This window comes from Epinephelus moara, chromosome 2, assembly GCF_006386435.1.
Source record: "Epinephelus moara isolate mb chromosome 2, YSFRI_EMoa_1.0, whole genome shotgun sequence".
Lineage (NCBI taxonomy): Eukaryota > Metazoa > Chordata > Actinopteri > Perciformes > Serranidae > Epinephelus > Epinephelus moara.
Window position 1 is genome coordinate 40,137,421 of NC_065507.1, and position 22,493 is coordinate 40,159,913.

Genomic DNA, 22,493 nt, shown 5'->3' on the forward strand with positions numbered 1-22,493 from the left:
GATAAGCCATGAATCACTAAGGGTTTAAAAAAATGCCCACAGAAGAAGGACACACTGTATAAAGAATTCATAAAATATGGAACTAGAGAGGCAGAAAATAAACTTAAAAGATATAAAATAAATTAACTAATATAATGAGGATATGCAAAAGGGAATATTATAACTATTATAACTGTTAGAAAATAAAAAAAAAACAATATCAAGGGATATATGGAATATATTAAATTGTATTATTAGAAAAGGATAAAAAAAAACCCATAAGGGATCCTAAGCTTTTTGTTGATAATGATAGGACTATTAATAACATGAATAATGTGGTTAGTGGGTTTAACAAATTCTTTGGTGGTATAGGATCTAAACTGGCAAAGGAAACCAATGATCCATTGCTAGAAGAGGGGTGGGATGTTAATGGTCAAGAAGATAAAAATCCAAACTCTGTTTTTCTCAGAGCAATAGAAAAAAAGGAATCCTGCACATTGTAAGTAAGTGCAAAAATAAAATCACTACTGATTGCAATGAAATTGATATGACTCTTGTGAAGAAAATCATTGATGGAATTGTAAAACCACTGACCTACAGCTGCAATTCATCTTTCAAAACAGGTACATGTCCATGCCAAATGAAAACAGCAAAAGTTGTTCCTATATTTAAAGTTGGGAATTAACATCAATTCACCAGTTACAGGCCTGTGGCATTACTCTCCCAGTTCTCTAAAATATTGGAGAAATTTTATTGAGAAGCACAAACTGTTAGTGGACAGTCAATCTTCAGAGAAAACAGATCAACATCTATGGCACTAACAGAAGAAATAACAACACGTATAGATGACAAAAAATGCAATAGGGGTATTTATTGATTTAAAAAAGGCATTTGATACCACTGATCATGACTTATTAACCAATAAACTGGAAAAGTATGGCATTAGAGGGGTTTTGTTGAACTGGCTGAATAGCTTTATATGGTACTGTCAACAGTTCATGCAGATTGGTAAACATAAATCTTCATGTTTGGACATTAGTTGTGGAGTCCCACAGGGGTCAGTTTTAGGGCCAAAATTGTTTGTTTTGTACATTAATGACATATGTAAAGTAACAGAAATATTGAAATTTGTGTTATTTGTGGAATATGAATATTTTCTGCTCCGAGGATAATTTACAGCAGCTTCTGGAGGTGGTCACATCAGAATTGAATAAATTAGAGAGATGTGGTTTGACTCAAACAGGTTATCATTAAATCAGAGCAAAACCAAACTATTGTTTGGAAATCGAAAAATAAATACACAAGTATTTAAGATAGGTAATGGTATTATTGAAAGAGTATACGAAAAAAAATTTTTTGGTGTGATAATAGATCACAGAATCTGCTGGAAACCACATATAGTTTATGTAAGAACAAAGCTGACTAGCTAACACATACTGGATTACGAAGCATTGTATACTCTATACTCTGTACTCTGATATTGCCGTATTTAAATCATTGTGTTGAGGTATGGGGAAACACTTACAAAACCATTATCCATACTGAAAAAAAGAGCCATAAAAATTTTACACAATGTTGGATATTGCAAACACACTAATAACCTGTTTTTGAAGTCACATAACTGAAATGTTAAGGATTTGGTGGATTTTAAAATGGCTCAAGTCATGTACAAAGCAAGAAATAACGTATTACCTGGCAACATACAGAAACATACAGAAATGATTGGAGGGAATATAAGGCATGGGTATTCTCAATTCGTATTTTCGTATTGGTTTTACACACAGGGTAATATTGGTTCTCAGGTATTAAGAAATGCAGTGGTGTAAATGTGTGGTTGATTGATGGTGAGGAGAGTGTATTTATGTAATAGTTTGATTAGGGATGGATTACTATAGTTTGGGATTGGGGGTAGGGCCAGAGAAGCATGTTGCTTCTTCCTGCTCCTTTTCGGACATGAAATGTTCATTTATGTTTCTCATTGTAAGTCTGTTCTTGATTTATTGTTTGTCTCTATTTTGTAGGGGTTTTTTCTACAATATATTCTTTTTTATTTTATCTTGTTTTTTTCAAATGTTCCAAATAAATCAATCAAATCAAATCAAAACAAACAGGTATTGTTCCTTTTAGCTATGTCCAATATTTCTACATGGTCTATTGGATGGACCATCTTTGTAATAAGTCCAAAAGCCTGGTCACCCACCCTCAAACAGGTAGCAGTGACATCGCGCCAACCACAGCCAACACCCAACAACCCTGCTTGTCCCCCTCAAACGAGCCATGTATGTTGCGAGACTCCACTCACCTCTGTCTGCAGGAGACCTGGGAGAAAGGTGTTTTTTAAAGTCTCTGTGTGTTCAGCTCTCAGTACATTTGTAGCTTCTAACTGAATCTCTGTGGTTTGGAGTTTAGTTTCTCTCCTGCGTCCTGTTTTTACTTTAGATATCTGCTTTATTTTACTATCAGCTTTATTAGAAGTTGTGTGAAGTTACTGCTCAAAAACTCAACATTTCCTTATTTTGCTGCTTCACAACAAGAGATCTTACATGACAAAATAACGGGACTTTTATTGTGAAGAAACTTTAGGAAATTAAATGTGTTTATCACTGAAGTAGCGTAACTTTGTTAGAGGCTTTTCTTAAATAAATAGATAAATGGCAAGTCTTCTAATAGGCTACTGCAGGGAGGAAAGTGAAATCAGAATAATCCACAGTGAGATGTTAGTTGAAGAGCTGCAGACAGCAGGCTGTCACTGCACCTCTGTAAACAGCTCACCTCCAGCAGGTAAACTTCTTTAACCTGCCCTGCTGTGTGATGGAAAAACATGCAGCAAAAATAACAAGGGACTTTAACCATGGATCAGCCCGCTGCTTTTAAACGTCATCACTCAAGACATGCCGTCATCAGTTAAAGACACAACTTCAATTGGGTAGCCCTGTTGTCATTGAAAAGGAAATCCCCCCCACACTGGGCTGACGGCCCAAACCAAACCAAGGCAAGCCAGCACGACTGTCAAAAAGGGGTATATGACTCAGACACATCATGGGAAACAGGCAAGGATTCCATTGTTATGCTTATGACATTCAAATGTATGATATGACTGCCTCCTCCCTGACACTCTCTGCCTGTTTGAGAGACATCAAAATTTATATGCAGCCAAACCTTTTAAACTAAGCTGTTCAAATTAGGGCATTAACAGAAAAGCCGATTTGTCGACGTGTCGACGTCAGTGGCACAAGTCGACACCCCCCAGGAGGAGTCGACAAATCGTGTGTTTTTTCCCTCTCTCTCTCTCTCTGTGTGCTTGTGTACGGAATGCAATCGCTGCCTCTGATTGGCTTACACTGATACTTAAGCGGAGCAGACTCCGCGAGGAATGTCCGCAGTCATTCGGGCTTTCATAGTCGAGCGCACTTCCACGTTGTAGTTTCCTGTAAAAATGACCGTGAAAAATCCCCGCGATGTGAAAAATACATGCCGAGCAGTCACTGACACATCACATGTGTGGAGATACTTCACTTTCCTCCGCCGTGTCAATGTGATGACGTCATCAAATGACTTGTCGACTCGACTTCGACTTTATTGACAGATAAGTCGACCTGAAAAAAATCAAAGTCGTTAATGCCCTAGTTCAAATATAGAGACTATTTTGATTAGCACCGTCTCAACAATAAATGAAGCAAGCAATCTCAGTCTAATTATTGACAGCACTCCAGTATCTCCAGCTTCTCTTGTCTGAAACCTTGGTGTCATGTTTGATAGTCACCTATCATTTGTATCACGCCAGTAACATCACCAAAACCTCATTCTTCCACCTTTGCAATATTGCACAGATGAGACCTTTCTTATCACTATCTGCTGCTGGGTATGAACACACAATGTCCATTCATCTGCTTTCTTGGCACAAGGGTAGGCAACATACAGCCCACATTCATGGACATGCTCACGCTCCAGTATCAACGCATTAGCTTTGTTGTCAGTTAAACATATTGACATGATGAATTGGAAAATACATAGGCTAAACCAAGTTGCTTTCATATTAACAATTGGTCAAAATACTTTGTGGATATATCTTCAATGGAATGGGCAGCCTCAGCCCTATTAAATATTACCCTGGGGATGATGGACCTTGGATCTTTTAAAGATCATATTTATAACATAGACTATGTGATTGAACAACATGTTCTCATCCCAAGTCGTCACATATTGCTACTTTGTCAGTTGCCTTTCACATCTACACACAGTACGCACTAGGTATCCTCCTCCGACTGCTGTTGACATTCCTGGATGCTGCAACCAACGCTGGGACATCAACAAAAGCACAAGACTGGGTTTAGCCAACAAAAGCTTGTGCTTAGGTTTACAAAAAAAACATCATAGTTTGGCTTTACGTACATACAGGAAGTGAACAGGGAGCTAGCAGATGAAAGTCCAAGTGATTACTGGCAAAGTTTCAACCAGGCAACATCCAGAACCACATCATACTGCTGTGACAGGTGCCGTCTAGCCAAAAAATGGCATATCATAACACTGGGAAAGGTTACATCGGGCTGTGTTACAAACTGACGCCACCCAACAGCATTTCACACTGTTGCAAAAGGTGGCTTTTAACATCACTGAATGAATCACTGACAAGTATTTGATGACTTCGGTATGAGAACGGGCTGGATTGACCTATGCTGTAATTGGACTGCACTATATTCACCTCCTATTGTACATTATCCACTGGGACAGACTGTTCAACAATACCCCTGAGGGTCTATTTGTTAACCTCTGTCACTGGCCATAGAGACATCAGGGCTTTAAGTACAAGCTGAAACTGACCGCATTTGTCCATCTGTCCAATGGACTACGGAAGGTAAGTGTAGGTTTGAAGTGTGATTGTTTTTAGTAGGTTTTGAGGAGCTACCTAATGGTCATATATTAAGTGGTTTATCGTGAGTTTTTTACTGACTGCAAATGTTTTTTTGTTGTTGTTTTTTTCAAAGTTGACTGTTGATATTGTTAGTACAATGGATACATGTCATAAGAGCAATCTCTAGAAACTCATGGGAATATCAAAAGAAGCCAGAATAAACAGTTGAGACTTGATTTTCATGTTTTTTACAGATCTTGAATTTGTTTTTTGTTTTTTTGTGAAAGTTGCAGTTCAGTTTGTTTTAATTTACCTCTATGAGTTTTGTTCCAGTTAGACAATATGTAGGTTTTCTGCTTCAGGATGACACTTTTCAGCACAGTTTACACTACAGTCCTTATCACATGGACAAGACTTAGCATTATGACAAGGTTTTCATCCCCAGCCAAAGTTTTTGCAATTTGTCACCTGTTTTGATTTTTTTATGAGCACATTAAAATGTACATAAAAAACAGGTGAATGGAAATGTACCCTCTGATGTCCGTTGTATGATTTGCCTCACTGTTCAACAGTTTTATCCAAGACAGGGAGAGAGGGGCCCCACCTACAATGATAATTTCATTACTAACAAAGACAATTGAAATCCAACTGCAAAGGATGAAATAAAGTCATTTCTCCATTCAGAAAAACAACAAAAGAACAGCTTCTACTTTTTTACAGGATTTCACCTTACTGCCTCGGTGGCCTTATGTGTAAATTAGCATTTTACTGACTTTTAATAGTTCAAAGTAGACTACTAGATTACTTGACTAACTGTTGCACTCAGTTTATCACCAAATTAGGTAATCTTTCCATTTTTACACAGATTTTATTTTAAATAAAGAAATATCGACCTTATCATTCTCATGTCCCTTCAAACAGATGGAGCCAGTGCTGTGCTTTGAGTCCAGAAACGGTTCATGCCAGAGGACAATCTATCCCTTGCCAATACGCATCACCCTCTATATGATTCTAGGGGTCACAGTCATCCTAACAGTGTGTGGAAACCTTTTGGTCACTATCTCAATTACCTATTTTAAGCAGCTCCATACTCCAACCAATTACCTGATTGCCTCTCTGGCTGTGTCTGACCTTCTTTTAGGTCTGTTAGTCATGTTCCCTAGTATGATTCAATGTGTAGAGACTTGCTGGTATTTTGGTGATGCCTTTTGTAAAGTCTACTTGAGTTCTGATGTCATGTTGTGTACAACATCAATTCTAAATCTGTCATTCATATCACTTGACCGACACTATGCTATTTGCCATCCTCTACTATACAAGAGAAAAATATCTGTTAATGTTGTGTTGATCATGATTCTGCTCAGTTGGGGTATTTCAGCTCTCATAGGCTTTGGAATGATTTTTCTGAAATTAAATCTTTGGGGGATTGAGGAGTTCTACTATGACCACATTGCGTGTGAAGGTGGATGTGTTTTGTTTCAGAGTGGACTGTCGAGTACTGTCTCATCAGTACTTTCCTTTTATGTTCCAGGAATACTAATGCTGGGTGTTTATCTTAAGATTTTTCTTGTGGCACAGAGGCAGTTACACAGCATACAGAATGCAAGCTGTATGAGCTCAGCAAGAATGTCAAATACCAGCCAGACAAAAGCCACTAAAACACTTGCTATCATAATGGGGGCATTTCTTTCATTTTGGACTCCTTTTTTTGTTTGTAACATTATTGACCCCTTTATCAGTTACTCAATACCTCCAGCACTGTTTGGAACACTTGTCTGGGTGGGCTACTTGAATTCTACTGTGAACCCTGTAATATATGCATTTTTTTATAGTTGGTTCAGAAAAGCATTTCAATTATTCACTTCAGGTAAGACCTTTAAATCTGACATGTCAGAGGCAACACTTTTCACAGAATAAATTGATGTAAAACAAAAGCCTCTAAAAACTGGATATTCATTTTACAGATAAAAATGGTTGAAAATAAGGTTTAAAAAAGTTTAATTTTGCTCTCACTGATCTGCTAGTGGTTCAGTAGTAAAGACCAATGTTCAGGGGCTTTATGCTGGTACATTGACTTCACCATTGACAAAGCAGAAGCTTCACAGCAGATACAACAGAACATCAGTACTTTTGGTTTGGTTCTGGAGCGGGTCCAAGGAAAGCCACCATCGCTGTGACAACTAGCCTGAAATTTTCTCCTGGGAATCAATGATAGGCCTCTATTATTTTTTTTTTATTAGGTGACATTAAAAGAGAGAAGTAATGTTATAATGAGGCTACAGCCAGGGCTCAAAGCAAATCGTCCTATATAGGCAACATAGGCAGCTGCCAAAGATGCAAATCCTCATTAGAGAAAGAGTAAATGAAAAGGCAAAAGCCATCTGAGGGGCTGTACCAAAAAAAAAAAAGAACAAGATTTGCAAATTTGGACATAGCATTTTTTCTTATTGTTTGTTATTTATGTTTGTTAGTTATATTGTTTATTTGTGGGGATTTCTCATCATGCCAGCAGAAGCTTGCATAAGGTACCAAATGCGCTAGGTCCGGCACTGGCTCAAAGCTGTTTCTTAGTTTTATTTTAATTGCAGTGCATTGAAAAGCACATTCAGTATGTTGACTAGAATACTGCGCACATACTTTAGCCTGAAAAGCATGACCTCATACAGTAAATCCTGAGATTAAACCAGGGGGTCCTGTCTGGATCAGACTTGTTTAGAGGGATCGGTTTTATTGGATGTGGGCTAACATAGGTGTGACTTATTTGAAAATAAGCCTGGCTGTTGTCTCTGCACATATGAAGTGCTGGTGCATGTATCTGCCAGGACCAGAGGGTTTATTGAGCTGTAGGCCCCAGTGCATAAGTACATTTGTGCACCATAATGAGCAGGGGAATGTCAGTCTAGCTTACATGTGAGGTGTCTCAAGGTCTATAATATGTACACTTCGCAGCTGCTACACACACACACACACACACACACACACACACACACACACACACACACACACACACACACACACACATTCACTTTCTACATTTATCCTTTCTTTATAACAGGCAACAACAAAACCATGCCACATTGTGTACACTAGTGTTCTATAAAATAAATAACCATCACAATCAACAGATCTTTACATGAAATTGAAAAACAATGTTCTCTAAATAAATAAAATAATAAAAAAAACAACCTACCCTCCAAACTACAAAGTAGGCCCATGTCCAGTTGTAACAGTCAGGCTGTGTGTTTTGCTCTCCTCATCACTTTATTTTCCACTCCTTTCCTATACTCTCAATTTGTAATCTTCCTCTCCTCATTTTCCCCTCCCTTTTTTGAAATAGCCATACACTGATTCTTATAATTATCTTCTAAATAAGCTTTAAATATTCTTAAAGAATGTGGGAGAACAGACTCGTACAGCGACTGCAGCTCTGCGCTCTTCCTCTCCACCTCCGTGCTCTTTGCGCACAGCATGTTAAAACAGAACCAAACCACATGTCAAATATGTATAAATGAATTATTATTGCCATGGTGTGGTAGGCATAAACATCATTTTAAACTGAGTTTTGGTTTAAAAAGATATATGGAAGTGGTTTCAAAACGGGAGTCCACAAACCAATGTGTAATGTCATGGTAGCTACATCCATTATTTTAACATTCTGTGGTGCAAACATGTTAAACCAACTGTTAAAACTCTATTCTGTGTTATCCTTATACTCCGGGTCAGTGCACCTGTCACTCTTGACTGCAAATGCGTTGTAATGACACAAGAGCGATATGCACCAGTATAGCTAAGCTCTGAACGCCCACAGCTGACCTTTTCCGAACTAGCACAGATACACACACACTTATGGAAAAAATACACAAAGCATCGGCAAAGAGTTGCCTGCAGCAAGCTGCCATACAAAGGTTATTAAAAGCTGCGGCAGCAATTTCAAGCAGCAGCTATTTGATTCTGTGGGGAAGTGCGGCAAAACTAAAAGTTCAGGATAGTCTAAACTTCAGTCCTGTACCTCCTGTGACATGTTGACCTATGTTAGAAAGGATTTCTTCCCACCTGAAACATATGAACACACCTGCTAGATACAGAAAAATGTAGTTTTTGAGGTGAGCAGCACTTCACCACTGCATGGTGTATTTTCAGTGTCCTTGGTGCTGTTACTGGCACAAGCAATGTAGTAAAACTAAAAAATGTCAGTTTTGATAGGGAGGGCCTCTCATATGCCTTTACATTTTTTTCTGAACCAGTCTTAAAACTGTACTGTAATGTTCATAACAAATGTACTGAAAATGGTTCATTAATCTCTTATGGCTACACATACAACTTCTGAGAGCTTGTAGGATGTTGCACTCATGCTTCATGGTAATTGTTTTGTCGACAATGATATGGCACAGAAATCATGTTCATTTAGTGTTAGCATTTACATTTGTACTGTATTTCTATGACAGCAATAGTGCCATATGGTACAGCTGTTTATAACTTCCCCAGAAAATAATTTTCCTCTTCAAAGAATGAAATACTTTACTGTTTGTCAGTTTTTCCACAACAGAATACCTGGTGTTGGGCTGTTTTGCATACATTGATAAAACACTCTCTGATTGGAAGGCCCAGCATGTCATATTTGTAGGTGGCGTCTATGCTGTGTCTTTAATTACAAAGGCAAAGATCACCAGTGTCTCCCCCGAGCACAGACCTGTGCATCTCTTTTAAGGTTTTGGCATATATATTTGGTTTAATGATGAGTTTAAGCCTTTCTCAAGAACAGTACTGTTTTCCAGGCTCTAACGCCTCGTGTATTAAGGCACATTTCAGTGTGGGGACCAAAGTTGCCCTCTATGTGTTGTTTGTTTTAGGCATGCTGGTTACCATTTTAGGGAACTCTGTTGTCATTGTGTCTATAAGTCATTTCAAGCAGTTGCATAATCCTACCAATATGCTTATTTTATCTCTTGGTCTTGCGGACCTTCTTGTTGGTACTATTGTGATGCCCTTTAGCGCCATCCGGACCATTCATGGCTGCTGGTTCTATGGTGATGACTTCTGTCTGCTGCACTCCAGTTTTGATATGTTTCTTACTAGTGTCTCTATCTTCCACCTAATTTGCATTGCTGTAGACAGACAACAAGCAATATGCAATCCTCTGCATTATTCTAGGAATATCACCATGCCAGTTGCCTGGGTTATGGTATTTGCCAGCTGGGTACTGGCTGCTGTTTACTCTTATGGACTACTTTACTCAAAGGCCAACATCACAGGTTTAGAGGATTATATTGCGTCAATAAACTGTCTAGGCAGCTGTAACCTTCTCTTTAACTCCCTTTGGGGAATCCTGGACAGTATCACTGCCTTTTTCTTTCCCTGCACTTTGATGGTTTGTCTGTACACTAAAGTATTTATCGTGGCTAAAGAGCATGTAAGAAAAACTGGAGATATGAGCAATTGTTCAAATGACAGAGCAAAAGGGGGGTTGATAAAACAGTCTGAGCACAAGGCTGCTAAGACTCTGGGTATTGTGCTTGGTGCATTCATCTTTTGTTGGATGCCCTTTTTTGTGAATTCTATTACTGATGCCTATACTGGCTTCAGTACACCTGCTGCTATCTTTGAAGTTTCAGTTTGGTTGGGTTACTTCAATTCAAGTTTAAACCCCATTATTTATGCCTTCTTTTATCCTTGGTTTAAGAAATGTTTTTATCTCATTGTGAATCTGAAAATATTTAAACCTCATTCATCCACCATGAAGGTGCATAGCCTGACACACATATGACTGTACTGTTGAGTATTCTATGGATAGGTTTACATTAAGGGCAGGTTTAAATGTTTTCTTTCTTTTTCATTTTTTCTTTTTGTTTATCAAAACCTGGACTTTTCATGGGTATGCTTGTCTTTTTTTCTTGCCACTAATTTCTACAGCATTAGCTTAGGCATTTCTTTTTCTCCAGCACTGTGTCTTCTTTGCCTGTGGCAAGTTTTTGGCACTTCTGGGAACTTTGAATGTAGTTTTTGAAGAACTGAAGAATTAACCACATGTCTTTGTTGATTTTTGTTGTGATTTGTCATATTTACAAATTGGTCAAATTACTGACTAATCATTATATACCCACATATAATAAACAATCTAAAATTACAGACAAAAGGTTTAAGCTACCAACATAGGTAAATTATTTGCATAACAAATTCCTTTTTTGTACTGTGAATTATTACTTTAAATAAGTATGATTTCTCAAGTAAATTACAAATGAAAATAATGAAATAAAATAAAGGAATGATATTCCAGAAAGCTTTTGCGTTTCTCCACATTTATCTTGCCATTCTAAAGCATGCACACAATTTGCACATTAAACATTAAGACTAAAATGTTTATGTAAATAGTTGTAAAAAGTATATGTGTGCAGATCTTAAAAAAACCTTATGTAATGATGGACATAAATTTGTTTAAAAAAAAAAAACCCTCCCATATCTTGTGGAAGTTTGTTCTCTATCTGTGGCAGATTATCTGCACCTTGTGTCCATGGTTGTATGCAATGCTTTGATGAAGCAGCAAACCATTGCTAACCAGCCATAAAGGTCTGTAGAGTTGATTTTGAAATACAAGATTGGAGATGCATTTTGGTCCTGTACCTTTTAGTGATTTATAAATGAGTAACTGTATTATAAATTCTCTGGCTGACTGAAAGCTAGTGCAGGGAACTGAGAACTCACTAGTGCAGGGGTCATCAACTAGATTTGTCCAAGGGCCAAAACTTTTCAAAGCAAACACTTTATCAATCAAATCAATATCAATATCTTCTCAAAACTTTATTGATCAATCCCTTTCAAACATATAGTGAAAATTAAACCACGATTAACCTTTGCAAACTGTGTATTCAGGCTTAAACAAAATTGGGGGTATTGAACAATAGGGTTAAGGGTTTTGTTTCAATTTTTCAACCTTGGTCAATTTAACAGGAAACACATATTCAAGGGGATTTCATGCATAAGAATGTCCAATATTACTCTTTCAAATGTCACTTAGTAACTAATATTGAGTATGGCCACCCCTGACACAGATGAATGCATTAAGATGTCATGGCATACTGTCCACAAGCTTGTTGATGCCGTCAATGGGCAGGGTGTTCCACACTTTGGTCAGATACTGGGCTAATTCCTGTAGACTCTGAGGAATATTGTCCCTCACATTAAGGGTTCAACCTAAGGCATCCCAGGCATGCTCGATAGGGTTCATATCAGGGGAGCAAGTAGGCCATGGCATCTGCTGCACTCCCTCTGCATCAAGAAATTCTCTCACTGCAGCTGCCCTTTGTGCTCTTGCGTTGTTGTCTTGGAGCCTAAAGTTGTTCCTATAGACCCTCTTGCATGTGGGAGGCAATGGTTCTCTAGGATGTCCCAGTGCACGATGGCATTGGCGTTTCCATCCAGCACCACCAATGGTGTTTTTCCTCCATAATGAATACCGGCCCATACAATCACTTAGCCACCACCTCCTTGAGTGGTTTCCTGGATGCAGTCATCACAGAGGTTCTCACCACGTTTTTACCGCACCCTTTGTCTTCCATCTATATGGTCAAGGATATAGAGGCTCTCATTCATAAAGACAACATGTCACCAGTGCCCAAGCTGTAATCTTCTGTGCTCCCTAGCCCAGCGAAGTCGAGCAACTCTATGTTGAATAGTTAGGCGTGGACACTTGGGGTGAATCCCAGTTCTGTTTTTTAGCCCTACCCCTACCCCTTGCCCCTCCAAACAGAGTTTCAAGGGTTAGGGGCTTGAAATATCCCCCTAAGAATTGGGACACCACTTCAAGCCCGCTAAGTCATCAGTAGTCGACGAGTTGTATAACTGCATCACTGTGCGACGATTGTGTTGTGACGAGTGTGTTGGTGAATGCGTGCGGTAGCTAGCTAATCAACATGCCATCTTCTGCTGTAATAATTTCCCTTGGGTGGGCTTTGGGGATTTTTTTGAGGTTATCGACGGCACACAGAAAATGTCTATACGCTTGTCAGGGATGTGTAAATGTTTTTTTGCACCAGAGTGACTAGATTATTTTTCAAAGGTTTGTATTTTTTTCCCACCCAAATATTAGTATTAGTAGTAGTTTTTTTTTTTTCTTGAATAAATCATCATACTAAAATCTTGTTTCTGGTATTTCTGTTCTGTTTTATATATCTTACTGTTACTATATATCTCACTGTTACTACTTGTACTAAAGTGTTCAAATATGGTATGGAACTACTAGCTAAGTGGTAACATATATCAATGATCAATCTGTTACAAAAAACTTAATTTAATTAAAAGTTGACATACAAAAGTAAAAAATATATATTGCAAATATTAGGTCTGAGGTGAACATCTGACCAGTGCAAATGGAGCTAGAGAACAACAGCTACAATCAATATACACATTCAAACAGCAGCTACCGTCAATACACACATTCAATCACATTTTGTCAACCATCTTTTCAAAGAGTTGCAAGAAGCACTCCGTCTTTGCCTCGCTGTCCTCATGCCGCTTCTGTTCTTTTTCACTTTCCTTTTCAAGGAACTCCACAATGGGATTCGTCTTCTTCTTTTTCTTTTTGGATGAAGGGGTTGGGGGGCTTGAGGCCATGGGAGTAATTGGGACAGAGGCCATGGAAGTGGATGGGAGAGAGTCCATGGCTTGACGATATTCTGTGGAAAAAAAAGAAAAAAGGAATTGCATATTCCATAACTGGGGCATTCTACCGATTTTGTGCAAAGTGCTGTCCCTTAACAAAAAAAAAACAAAAAAAATAAAATGGAGTATTCAGACATTGATATTTACAAAGATTATGTTATGACCTATGTAAACCCAGGACATTAAATGAAAACGTAATAAGCTATACAAAATATACAAAATCACCATTTATAGGGTACTTTGCATTGGGAAGTAGCTGTCCCCAACCCTGACCTCTAAAATTCAATTCATGTAAATAACACTTAAAACATTTTTCATATTTTTTTTCAAAAGTGTAATTTAAAACATCTTTGTGATTAATTTTAAACACAAGTTGAAAGATTTAGAAGTATTGTGGGATTAATTTTTAAATTAAGAAACTATGCTAAAAAAATAGTGTCCCTTGTTTTCATGTCACTACCGAAACACAAAAGTTTAAATGCACTGGTTGAGTCTGGATTTTAGCCACACCCCTGAATTTCTGAGAAGGGGGGTAGTACTGCACCCCCATCCTAGATGGCTGCATGGTAAGTCACTGACTCCCATCATTTTTTTAAATAAATGTCTTCCAAAGTCTGAAAATCAGTGTGTAACTTTTAAAACTGTCACTACCGAACACATGTTCTCTTCAATTATGTAAAAATTTGGGGGGTTTATGCAAAATATTATGTTTTTCTGTGTGAACAACTCTTCAAACATGTGCTTGTTAGCCATGTGACAGCTAGCATTCTTTAGTTATCATGAAAAATAGCTAGGAATGTCACTACCGAAACCTATGGTAAAGTTTCGGTAGTGACATTTTGGTAGTGACATTTTGGTTACGTCACTGGCTTACGTCATCACACAGAGTTTTGCCGCCTTCCGCTTCCTGCTTGAGTCGGCGTGCTCCGTCACCTCGGCTCTTAATTTATAACTTTAAACCAGTTTTATGCCACGTCTAATGAACTACTTTTAATGATTTTATTTGTTTAAAGTCTGTTCGTTTGGCCGGATGGCCGATCTCGTGTTTTTGATCGGTGGATTTTGAGCTTTTTGGACACGGGTGACTGGTGACACATCCGCACCCCAAACTTCATTAGAGTTTCGCTAACTTTTAGCAACTATCTAGTTTTTCTCTGCTCTACAACTGGATTAACTACAAAGATACTGCCTGCCTGAGAGTGAAAGTCCCCGTGAACACTTCGGCCACCCCAGAAGCCTTTTTACACCTTCTGTGCCATTTTCTGGACACCGGAGTGACTGCAGCTACCTGGCAAAACTCACTGGTTTCTCCCGGACACTCGTTCACCTCTACGCGCCGGTAAGTCCCGCTTTCTGCCGGACCCCAACCCACCCTGATCTGAGTCAACACACTTTTGGAGTCCCCGCGCGTAAGTTTGTAAGTTTTTAAGTTTTTACTGTGGCTCATACCAACTGCTAAAAAAAAACAAACAAAAAAAAAAACTTGAGAATGTAGCTTTCTGGAGAATATAATCACGTCATTACGCATTACACCGTTGCTGCCGGAGTTTGTTTTCTGCTTCCTTGGCTACCCCATCTGCCCCCTATGGCTCCACTCACCTCTCCACACCACTGTGACAGCTGTATCCACAAAACCCAGAAGATCGCGGAGCTGGAGCAGCGCATTTCAAACCTCTACTGGATTAGGATGAAGAGGCGCGGCTTGACTCCGTTGTCGCTCCAGGTCCTGGTCCCCCTGGCAATCCTGCGGATCTGGACTCAACCATCCCAGAATTTGGTCCCGGCTCCATGGATACAGCAGATCCCAACCCCACTGGTTTGGCCCCAGCTGAGCGGTCAGCCTCGGCTCCTCAGCTCCGAGCTGATGATCCAGCTGCCACAGCGACATCCAGGCCGGCCTCCTCAGCTGCAGCCCCACATCCTCCAGTGGAGGACCCGTGGCTGCTGCTGGGGGCCAAGCCTAAATGGGCGAGCAGCAGTGCAACTTCAGCTACTTTCACCTTCAGTCCAAATCCGAGGTTCAGAACTAACAGCTCCACTCCCAACCAAGAGCCATGGTCCACAGTACATGGAAAAAAGTGAGCGAGGTCCAGCCCGATACATGCTCCACCTTGTGAGCTCCAACTGGAGAACAGATATAACATCTTGACTGTTGAGGAATTCCCTGTTGAGGAATTCCCTCTGCTGCAAACTGTTCATTCCCCTCCTGTTTGCCCTTCGACTGATTCACTGCCAGCAGCCCGGGGGGTTGTGGGGTCTGTTTCGGGACCCCCATTCAGGTCCGCGACCTCCTCCTCCAGGCGCAGGATCGTGAAGGAGGCTGCTCTCAGGGCGAGACGCTCCGGCGGTCTTCCGTGCCGTGAAGGGTCGTGCGAGCCCCCAGCCACCGCTGAGGTTGTGACCTCTCCGCACACTCTGCAAACAGTCCCCACAGAGCAGCGGCGCTCGCCCCCTCGTCCTCGGCCACTGTTCCCCCCAACCACCGCCATAGTGGGTGACTCCATAACCAGGAACATTCGCTTTTTTAATTCCACCACCCACTGTTTTCCAGGAGCCACTGTCACAAAAATCAGAGATAAACTCCCGGACCTACTGCAATCATTTCCACACTCCATTAAACGTCTGATCTTGCACATCGGAACCAACGACGTGGTCCGGGGTCAGTCTGAGCTGCTAAAGAGCGATTTTAACAGTCTGTTTTCTGCCTTAAAAGACTGCGGGATGTCAATCTTCATCAGCGGCCCTCTTCCCACACTCGGCCTCGGCGCAGAGCGGTTCAGTCGGCTCCTTCAACTCCAGTCTTGGCTCCGAACCGCCTGCAATATCCACGGGTTTTATTTCATAGACAATTTTAACTTATTTTGGAACCGCCCCTCCTTTTATCGACATGACGGACTTCACCCGAGCAAGTTAGGAAGCCGCGTGTTAGCAGCCAACATACAGCATACCGTACACACAACGCCACTCACACATGCGTGACTGTTTACGTGCCACACCCCCTTCTCAGTGCCTGCCTCTTCTTCTACGGAGCATTCTATAGACATTGCCTCCCGTAGCTCCCCCTACAGGCTCCAGCTGCCACTAACCTCTACAGACAATCCCTCCTGCTTTCCTATTGCCCCAACTACTGGGCTAGTCTCTACTGTCCCACAATCTCCCACCTTCATACCCGTAGTAATGAACAACAGACATCACAAACGTCAAAACCACACAACCCACAATTTCCGGTATCTGCAACCACTGTCACAATCACAATCTGTCTGCAAAGCTGGTCCCAAGTCTCTTAAGCTGGCATTGTTGAATGCTCGCTCGATCAATAACAAATCATTCACGCTGAATGATTTTTTCATCGCTAGAGATTTAGATTTCATGTTTTTCACCGAGACCTGGCAAAGGGATGAAGATTATGTGTCCATGAAGGAGCTATGCCCGCCTGATTGCGCATTCATATGTGCCCCAAGGACCACTGGCCGCGGTGGTGGCCTTGCTTTGTTGTACAAAGACAGTTTCTCCTCGAGGAGAGTGAATTGTGGAACTTTTACCTCATTTGAACTGCTTATTTCTAAAGTTGGCCGCTCTAACCCGTTTTATTGTATTTTAATTTATCGCCCTCCTGGTATTAATGGCGCCTTTCTGGCTGAATTCAGTGACTTTTTGGCTTCCATCACTAAATTTCAAAGAATTTTAATGCTTGGGGATTTTAATGTGCCTGTAAATGACACCACAAACTCCTTTGCTAATAATTTTATAAATCTCACCGAATCTTTTCATTTTGTGCAACATGTCAATGGCCCGACACACATTAAGGGAAACACGCTGGACCTTGTTTTTACACTTGGTTTGGACATTGATTGTATCGTCTCTGAGGAGCTGCCCGTCACTGATCACAACTGCATCCTGTTTAATTTGTCTATTATTTCTGATTGTTCAACCAGCAAGCGTACAAAACTCACCCGTATGTTAAATAACCTCTCTGCTGAGAAATTCTCATTCGCTTTTAACAGTGTGGCGCAGCCTGTTAGTATTAATGTTGACGTTGACTCCCAAGTTTTAACTTTTAACTCACACTGCTCTGCTATTCTTGATAAGATTGCTCCTTTAAAGCCTCGAACTATCCCCGCAGCTAATCCCACTCCCTGGCTGAACGACGACATCCGCTGCCTTCGTCGTAAATGTCGGAGAGCTGAGCGCTTGTGGAAATCAAGCAAGCTTCATGTACATCGTCTTTATTTTAAAGAACTGTTAGCTGAATTCAATTCTGTTGTTAGGGTAGCCAGAGCCTCTTATTTTAAAAATCTCATCATCTCCAACAAGAGAAATCCCAGGGTCATTTTTGACACTATAAGTAGCATTACTGGTGCGCAACCGCCTGCTCTACCTGTGTCCTCTGATGAGGACTGTAGCAATTTTTTAATGTATTTTGTGAATAAGGTTGCCAGTGTCAAGGCCAGTATAACACCCTCCTCCTCCTCCCTTCCTGATCCTCCCAAACAACAGTCAATTATTGACAATTTCTCACCTGTCTCCTTACAAGACTTAGCAGATCTTGTGTGCACTATGAAGATCTCTTCTAGTCCGCTGGATATCCTGCCCACAACTTTGCTGAAAAATGTTTTCAGCACTATTGGTCCATCTCTGCTCTCCATAATCAATAGCTCACTGGTTTCTGGTCGTGTCCCGTCCCATTTCAAGCAAGCGGTTGTTCAGCCGCTTCTCAAAAAGCCCAATCTGGACCCCGATGTTCTTAGTAACTACCGGCCCATTTCCAAGCTGCCCTTTGTATCTAAGATTCTAGAAAAAGCAGTTGCAAACCAGTTAGTGACAGCGTTGAACAGTTACAATATCTTAGATAAATTTCAGTCCGGTTATCGTCAGTTACATTCCACAGAAACTGCTCTTCTCAGGGTCTCCAATGACATCATGATGGCCTCCGATGCCGGTAAATCCACTATCCTGGTTCTGCTTGATCTCAGTGCAGCCTTTGACACTGTTGATCACCACATCCTTTTAGACAGGCTGAGGGACAGGGTAGGAATCTCAGGGACCGCTCTTCATTGGTTTAAATCCTATCTGTCTGATCGATCCTTTTCTGTGGCTGTTGGCCCTCATAAATCAGAGTTTGCCCCCCTTTCTTGCGGGGTGCCCCAAGGTTCAGTGCTTGGGCCTATCCTCTTTACGCTATACATGCTCCCTCTCAGAGATGTCATCAGCAATTTTGAAGGTATCTCATACCATATGTATGCAGATGACCTCCAGTTATATTTTTCTTTTAACCCTGATAGGACCGATGGAATTGACTCACTGTACGATTGTATGAATGTAATTAAGGACTGGATGTCTTCTAACTCCCTTCAGTTGAACGCAGCTAAAACTGAGATTTTAATTATTGCACCTGATGCCTCAGCATCTAAAGTGGCCAGCTGCTTAGGGTCCCTCAGTGCAAATGTGCGCCCCAAGTTGAGAAACCTTGGGGTCACATTTGATCAGGCCATGCTCTTCGATGACCACATCAAAACTGTCACTCGCTCCTGCTTTTTCCACCTCAAAAACATTTCCAAACTCAGATCCATGTTAACTTATTCCGAGCTAGAAATGATCATCCATGCTTTTATTTCCTCACGTCTGGATTACTGTAATTCTCTTTTCACCTGTCTCAATAAAACTTCATTAGACCGCCTCCAACTAGTCCAGAACGCTGCCGCCAGGCTTCTGTCCAGATCTCATAAGTTCACTCACATCACTCCAGTCCTGGCATCCCTGCACTGGCTCCCTGTTAATTTCAGGATCCAGCACAAGATTCTAACCATCACTTACAGAGCCCTCCATGGTCAAGCACCTGCATACTTGACGGATCTGGTGTCCTTTCACTGTCCTGTCAGGTCACTGCGGTCCGCTGAAGGCCACCTACTTACTGTCCCTCACACAAGATTAAAGACGAAAGGTGATAGAGCCTTTAAGGCTGTTGCACCGAAATGGTGGAATGCACTACCTCATGAGCTGAGAGCGGCCTCTTCCGTGGACATTTTTAAAAAGCAGTTAAAAACACATCTGTTTAGGCTTGCGTTCCATTAATTGTCCATTGTATCATCTCTGTATTTCGTTGCACTTTACTTTTTATTTGTTTTTGTGTATTTCGCATTGTTTCTGTTATTGGATTTTTTGTATTTTATCTTGTGAAGCACTTTGTGAGTCCTCTCTGTGAGAAGTGCTATATAAATAAATTTACTTACTTACTTACTTACTAGTGACAAAATGGAATGGTCAGTACTTAAACCCCATAATTTTGTGGTCTAAAGTCTTGCTCTTCTCATCTCTGCTCTACTTTGCTCTACTCTACTATACTCTGCTCTACTATACTCTTCTCTACTCTGCTCTACTCTACCATACTCTGCTCTACTCTACTATGCTCTGATCTACTCTATAATCTGCTCTGCTCTGCTCTGCTCTGCTCTGCTCTATTCTATTCTGCTCTGCTCTACTCTACTATACTCTGCTCTACTCTACTGTGCTGTGCTCTACTCTATACTCTGCTCTACTCTACTCTGGTCTACTCTATAATCTACTCTTCTCTACCCTACTCTACTCTGCTCTACTCTATACTCTACTCTTGTCTACTCTACTCTGCTCTGCTCTGTTCTACTCTTCTCTACTTTGCTCTACTCTACTCTATTCTGCTCTACTCTGCTCTACCATACTCTGCTCTACTCTACTCTACTTTGCTTTCCGCTGCTCTACTCTATTCTGCTCTACTCTGCTTTGCTCTACTCTGCTCTGCTCTACTATACTCTGCTCTACTTTGCTCTGTTCCACTATACTCTGCTCCACTCTACTCTACTCTACTCTGCTCTGCTCTGCTCTCTCAAAAATTAAATTGTTTTATTCACCACAAAACATTTGTCTTTGAATTTGTAATTCCCACCATAAGGCATACATTTGAGGAAATATGATGCAACCTTAAAAACAGAATAATGGTCACTACCGAAACAGGACAGTCACTCCCGCAACAGTGCAGTCACTACCGAAACACTGGGTGTTTTGTAAAAAATAAAGTACATTGAGTTATCAACTAAAGTATTATGATGCTAATCAGTTACATTTATGTTCTGTTTCATCAATTATTAACTCTGAAATCAATCTGATCAGCATTTTGCATTTTACAAAGAAAGATTGCATTTAGATTTTGAAGAATTCTATAATTTGAACTTCGAAATTTGTTAAAATATTAATTTTTATAGATTTAATTGTGAAAAACTTCAGTCAAAATTTGTAAAAATTTAAATCTTTAGACAAGGGAAGGAACAAGCATAACAGGTTGATATATTTTTTTCTATATAATATAATACTATATGTTTAGGTAGTGACAAATTTTGGGCGAGGAGAAACATTCCAGAACAGTCTGAAAATACAATATAAAAATGTACCGTCATTTTACTAGATATGTGACCTTTACATATGGTACAATATTTATAGGGACAAAGTTTTGGAAATAAAACATACAAAATTTCAAAATATTTCCAGTCTAACTTTGCACACATTCTGTAGAATGCCCCAACTAGGGGATATGCCCATGTGAAGTGCACAATACAAGTTTCACAGTGTTGCTGGGGAAAAATACTGGTTTGTGAATTACAAGGTTTGAAAATGTGATTGTAGCTATTGTCGGACCTTACCATAAGGATTGCTTTTGGATCATCAGTGTCAGGCGTAAATGAAGCAATCACCAGAGGAGGGTCCATGGAGGGCCAGCTACCTGCACCTCATGCATGTCAAGGTAAAACTGCCAGGTAGCAGCCGTCGTTTCCTCACCATCTGTCCCCGATCCCGTTTTGGGAGTTTTGAGCTCCTGCAAAACACACACACACACACACACACACACACACAATGTTATAACTCAATATTACAAATAATGGCAAGAATTATAAATAGGCTGTAATGGAAGAGGGGATTACATGGGTCACATCACCTTATATTTCTTCAAATTCTCCCATTTTTTAGATGCCTGCTGTGGAGTGATTACCCCCTACAGGCCAAGTTCTTTGATTAGTTCCCTGTATCATAACAAAAATGAAGAGTAATGTTATAATAGAGTGATAAAACAAGAAGTAGGCATATGCAGTCAAGCAACAAAACAAAAGCTAGTTAACAGTAGCTAGATACTAGCGAACTTTTTTGTCATGCTTCATAAAAGTTCTAAAATACACTGAAACAACATAAAACCAAGCTAATTCGATGGTTGTCACAATTTTTACACCTTTATTAACAAAGAAAAACTTCGTGGGCCTCTTTTCACGTCTCTCCCGTCTCCTCTTGCCACCATCTTTAGCCCTCCGTTCGGAGTGTGGGTCTGGAAAATTTCCATTTGAAGGGCTATCTAGCCCTCCCCCTTGCCCCTAACCCTCAACGGTAAGAGAACTGACCTATGGCTAAGCCCCGCCCTCAACGCAATTAGCCAATCACAGTGTGTATAGCCATTCCCATATAGTCGGACAGTCTCTGCCTGGCCGTTCATTGAAATGCATTACAGAAAGTCAGTTTCGTTCGGTTTTATGAGCTTTTTCGGATATTTGGAGTTTAAAAATGGTCAAACAGTGTGCATGGGGTACATGCAACTCCGACACAAGGTATCCTGAGAGGCTGGGCGACGAGGTGTGTTTTTTACACTTTAAACCACATCTCAACCGAGAAAAGTGTCTCCTTTGGATAAAGTTGTGCAGTAACGTTAAACCACAACATCAACTCAACGTGAATAAGATTAACAAGGATGTCTACATCTGTTTTAAGGTAAGTCAACATTGTGTTTGAGGCAACATATTGTCACTTTGCTGGAAAGAAATATAAAGTTATCTTTAACATCTCTAGCTAACGTTAGCTAAAGTTAGCTTAAAGTTAGCCTAACTTAAGCTGACATTAGCTAAACTTTAACTTTAGCTAATGTTAGCTAAAGTTAGCCTAACTTTAGGTCCTAGCTGTGTTGTTCATCATGTCACCTTGTTTGCTGGGAGTTCAT

General features: G+C 40.3%; 2 protein-coding genes across 2 annotated transcripts; both read left to right on the forward strand.

Moving 5' to 3' along the window:
• The first annotated feature begins 5,752 nt into the window (after positions 1–5,752).
• Positions 5,753–6,748, forward strand: LOC126407106 (trace amine-associated receptor 1-like). Its single transcript, XM_050071793.1, has 2 exons — positions 5,753–6,041; positions 6,114–6,748. Exons 1-2 carry the CDS (start codon positions 5,753–5,755, stop codon positions 6,746–6,748), a joined length of 924 nt encoding a protein of 307 aa, XP_049927750.1.
• A 2,818-nt stretch (positions 6,749–9,566) lies between these two features.
• On the forward strand, positions 9,567–10,595 carry LOC126407115 (trace amine-associated receptor 13c-like). Its single transcript, XM_050071801.1, has one exon. It carries the CDS (start codon positions 9,567–9,569, stop codon positions 10,593–10,595), a length of 1,029 nt encoding a protein of 342 aa, XP_049927758.1.
• The last annotated feature ends 11,898 nt before the right edge of the window (positions 10,596–22,493 follow it).

Bases quoted from the DNA above. Each gene is read 5' to 3' on its own strand.
- LOC126407115 (XM_050071801.1), top strand. From the start codon at position 9,567: ATGAGTTTAAGCCTTTCTCAAGAACAGTACTGTTTTCCAGGCTCTAAC.
- LOC126407106 (XM_050071793.1), top strand. From the start codon at position 5,753: ATGGAGCCAGTGCTGTGCTTTGAGTCCAGAAACGGTTCATGCCAGAGG. The intron at 6,042-6,113 runs GTAAAGTCTACT...TCATATCACTTG, and splicing joins GTATTTTGGTGATGCCTTTT to ACCGACACTATGCTATTTGC.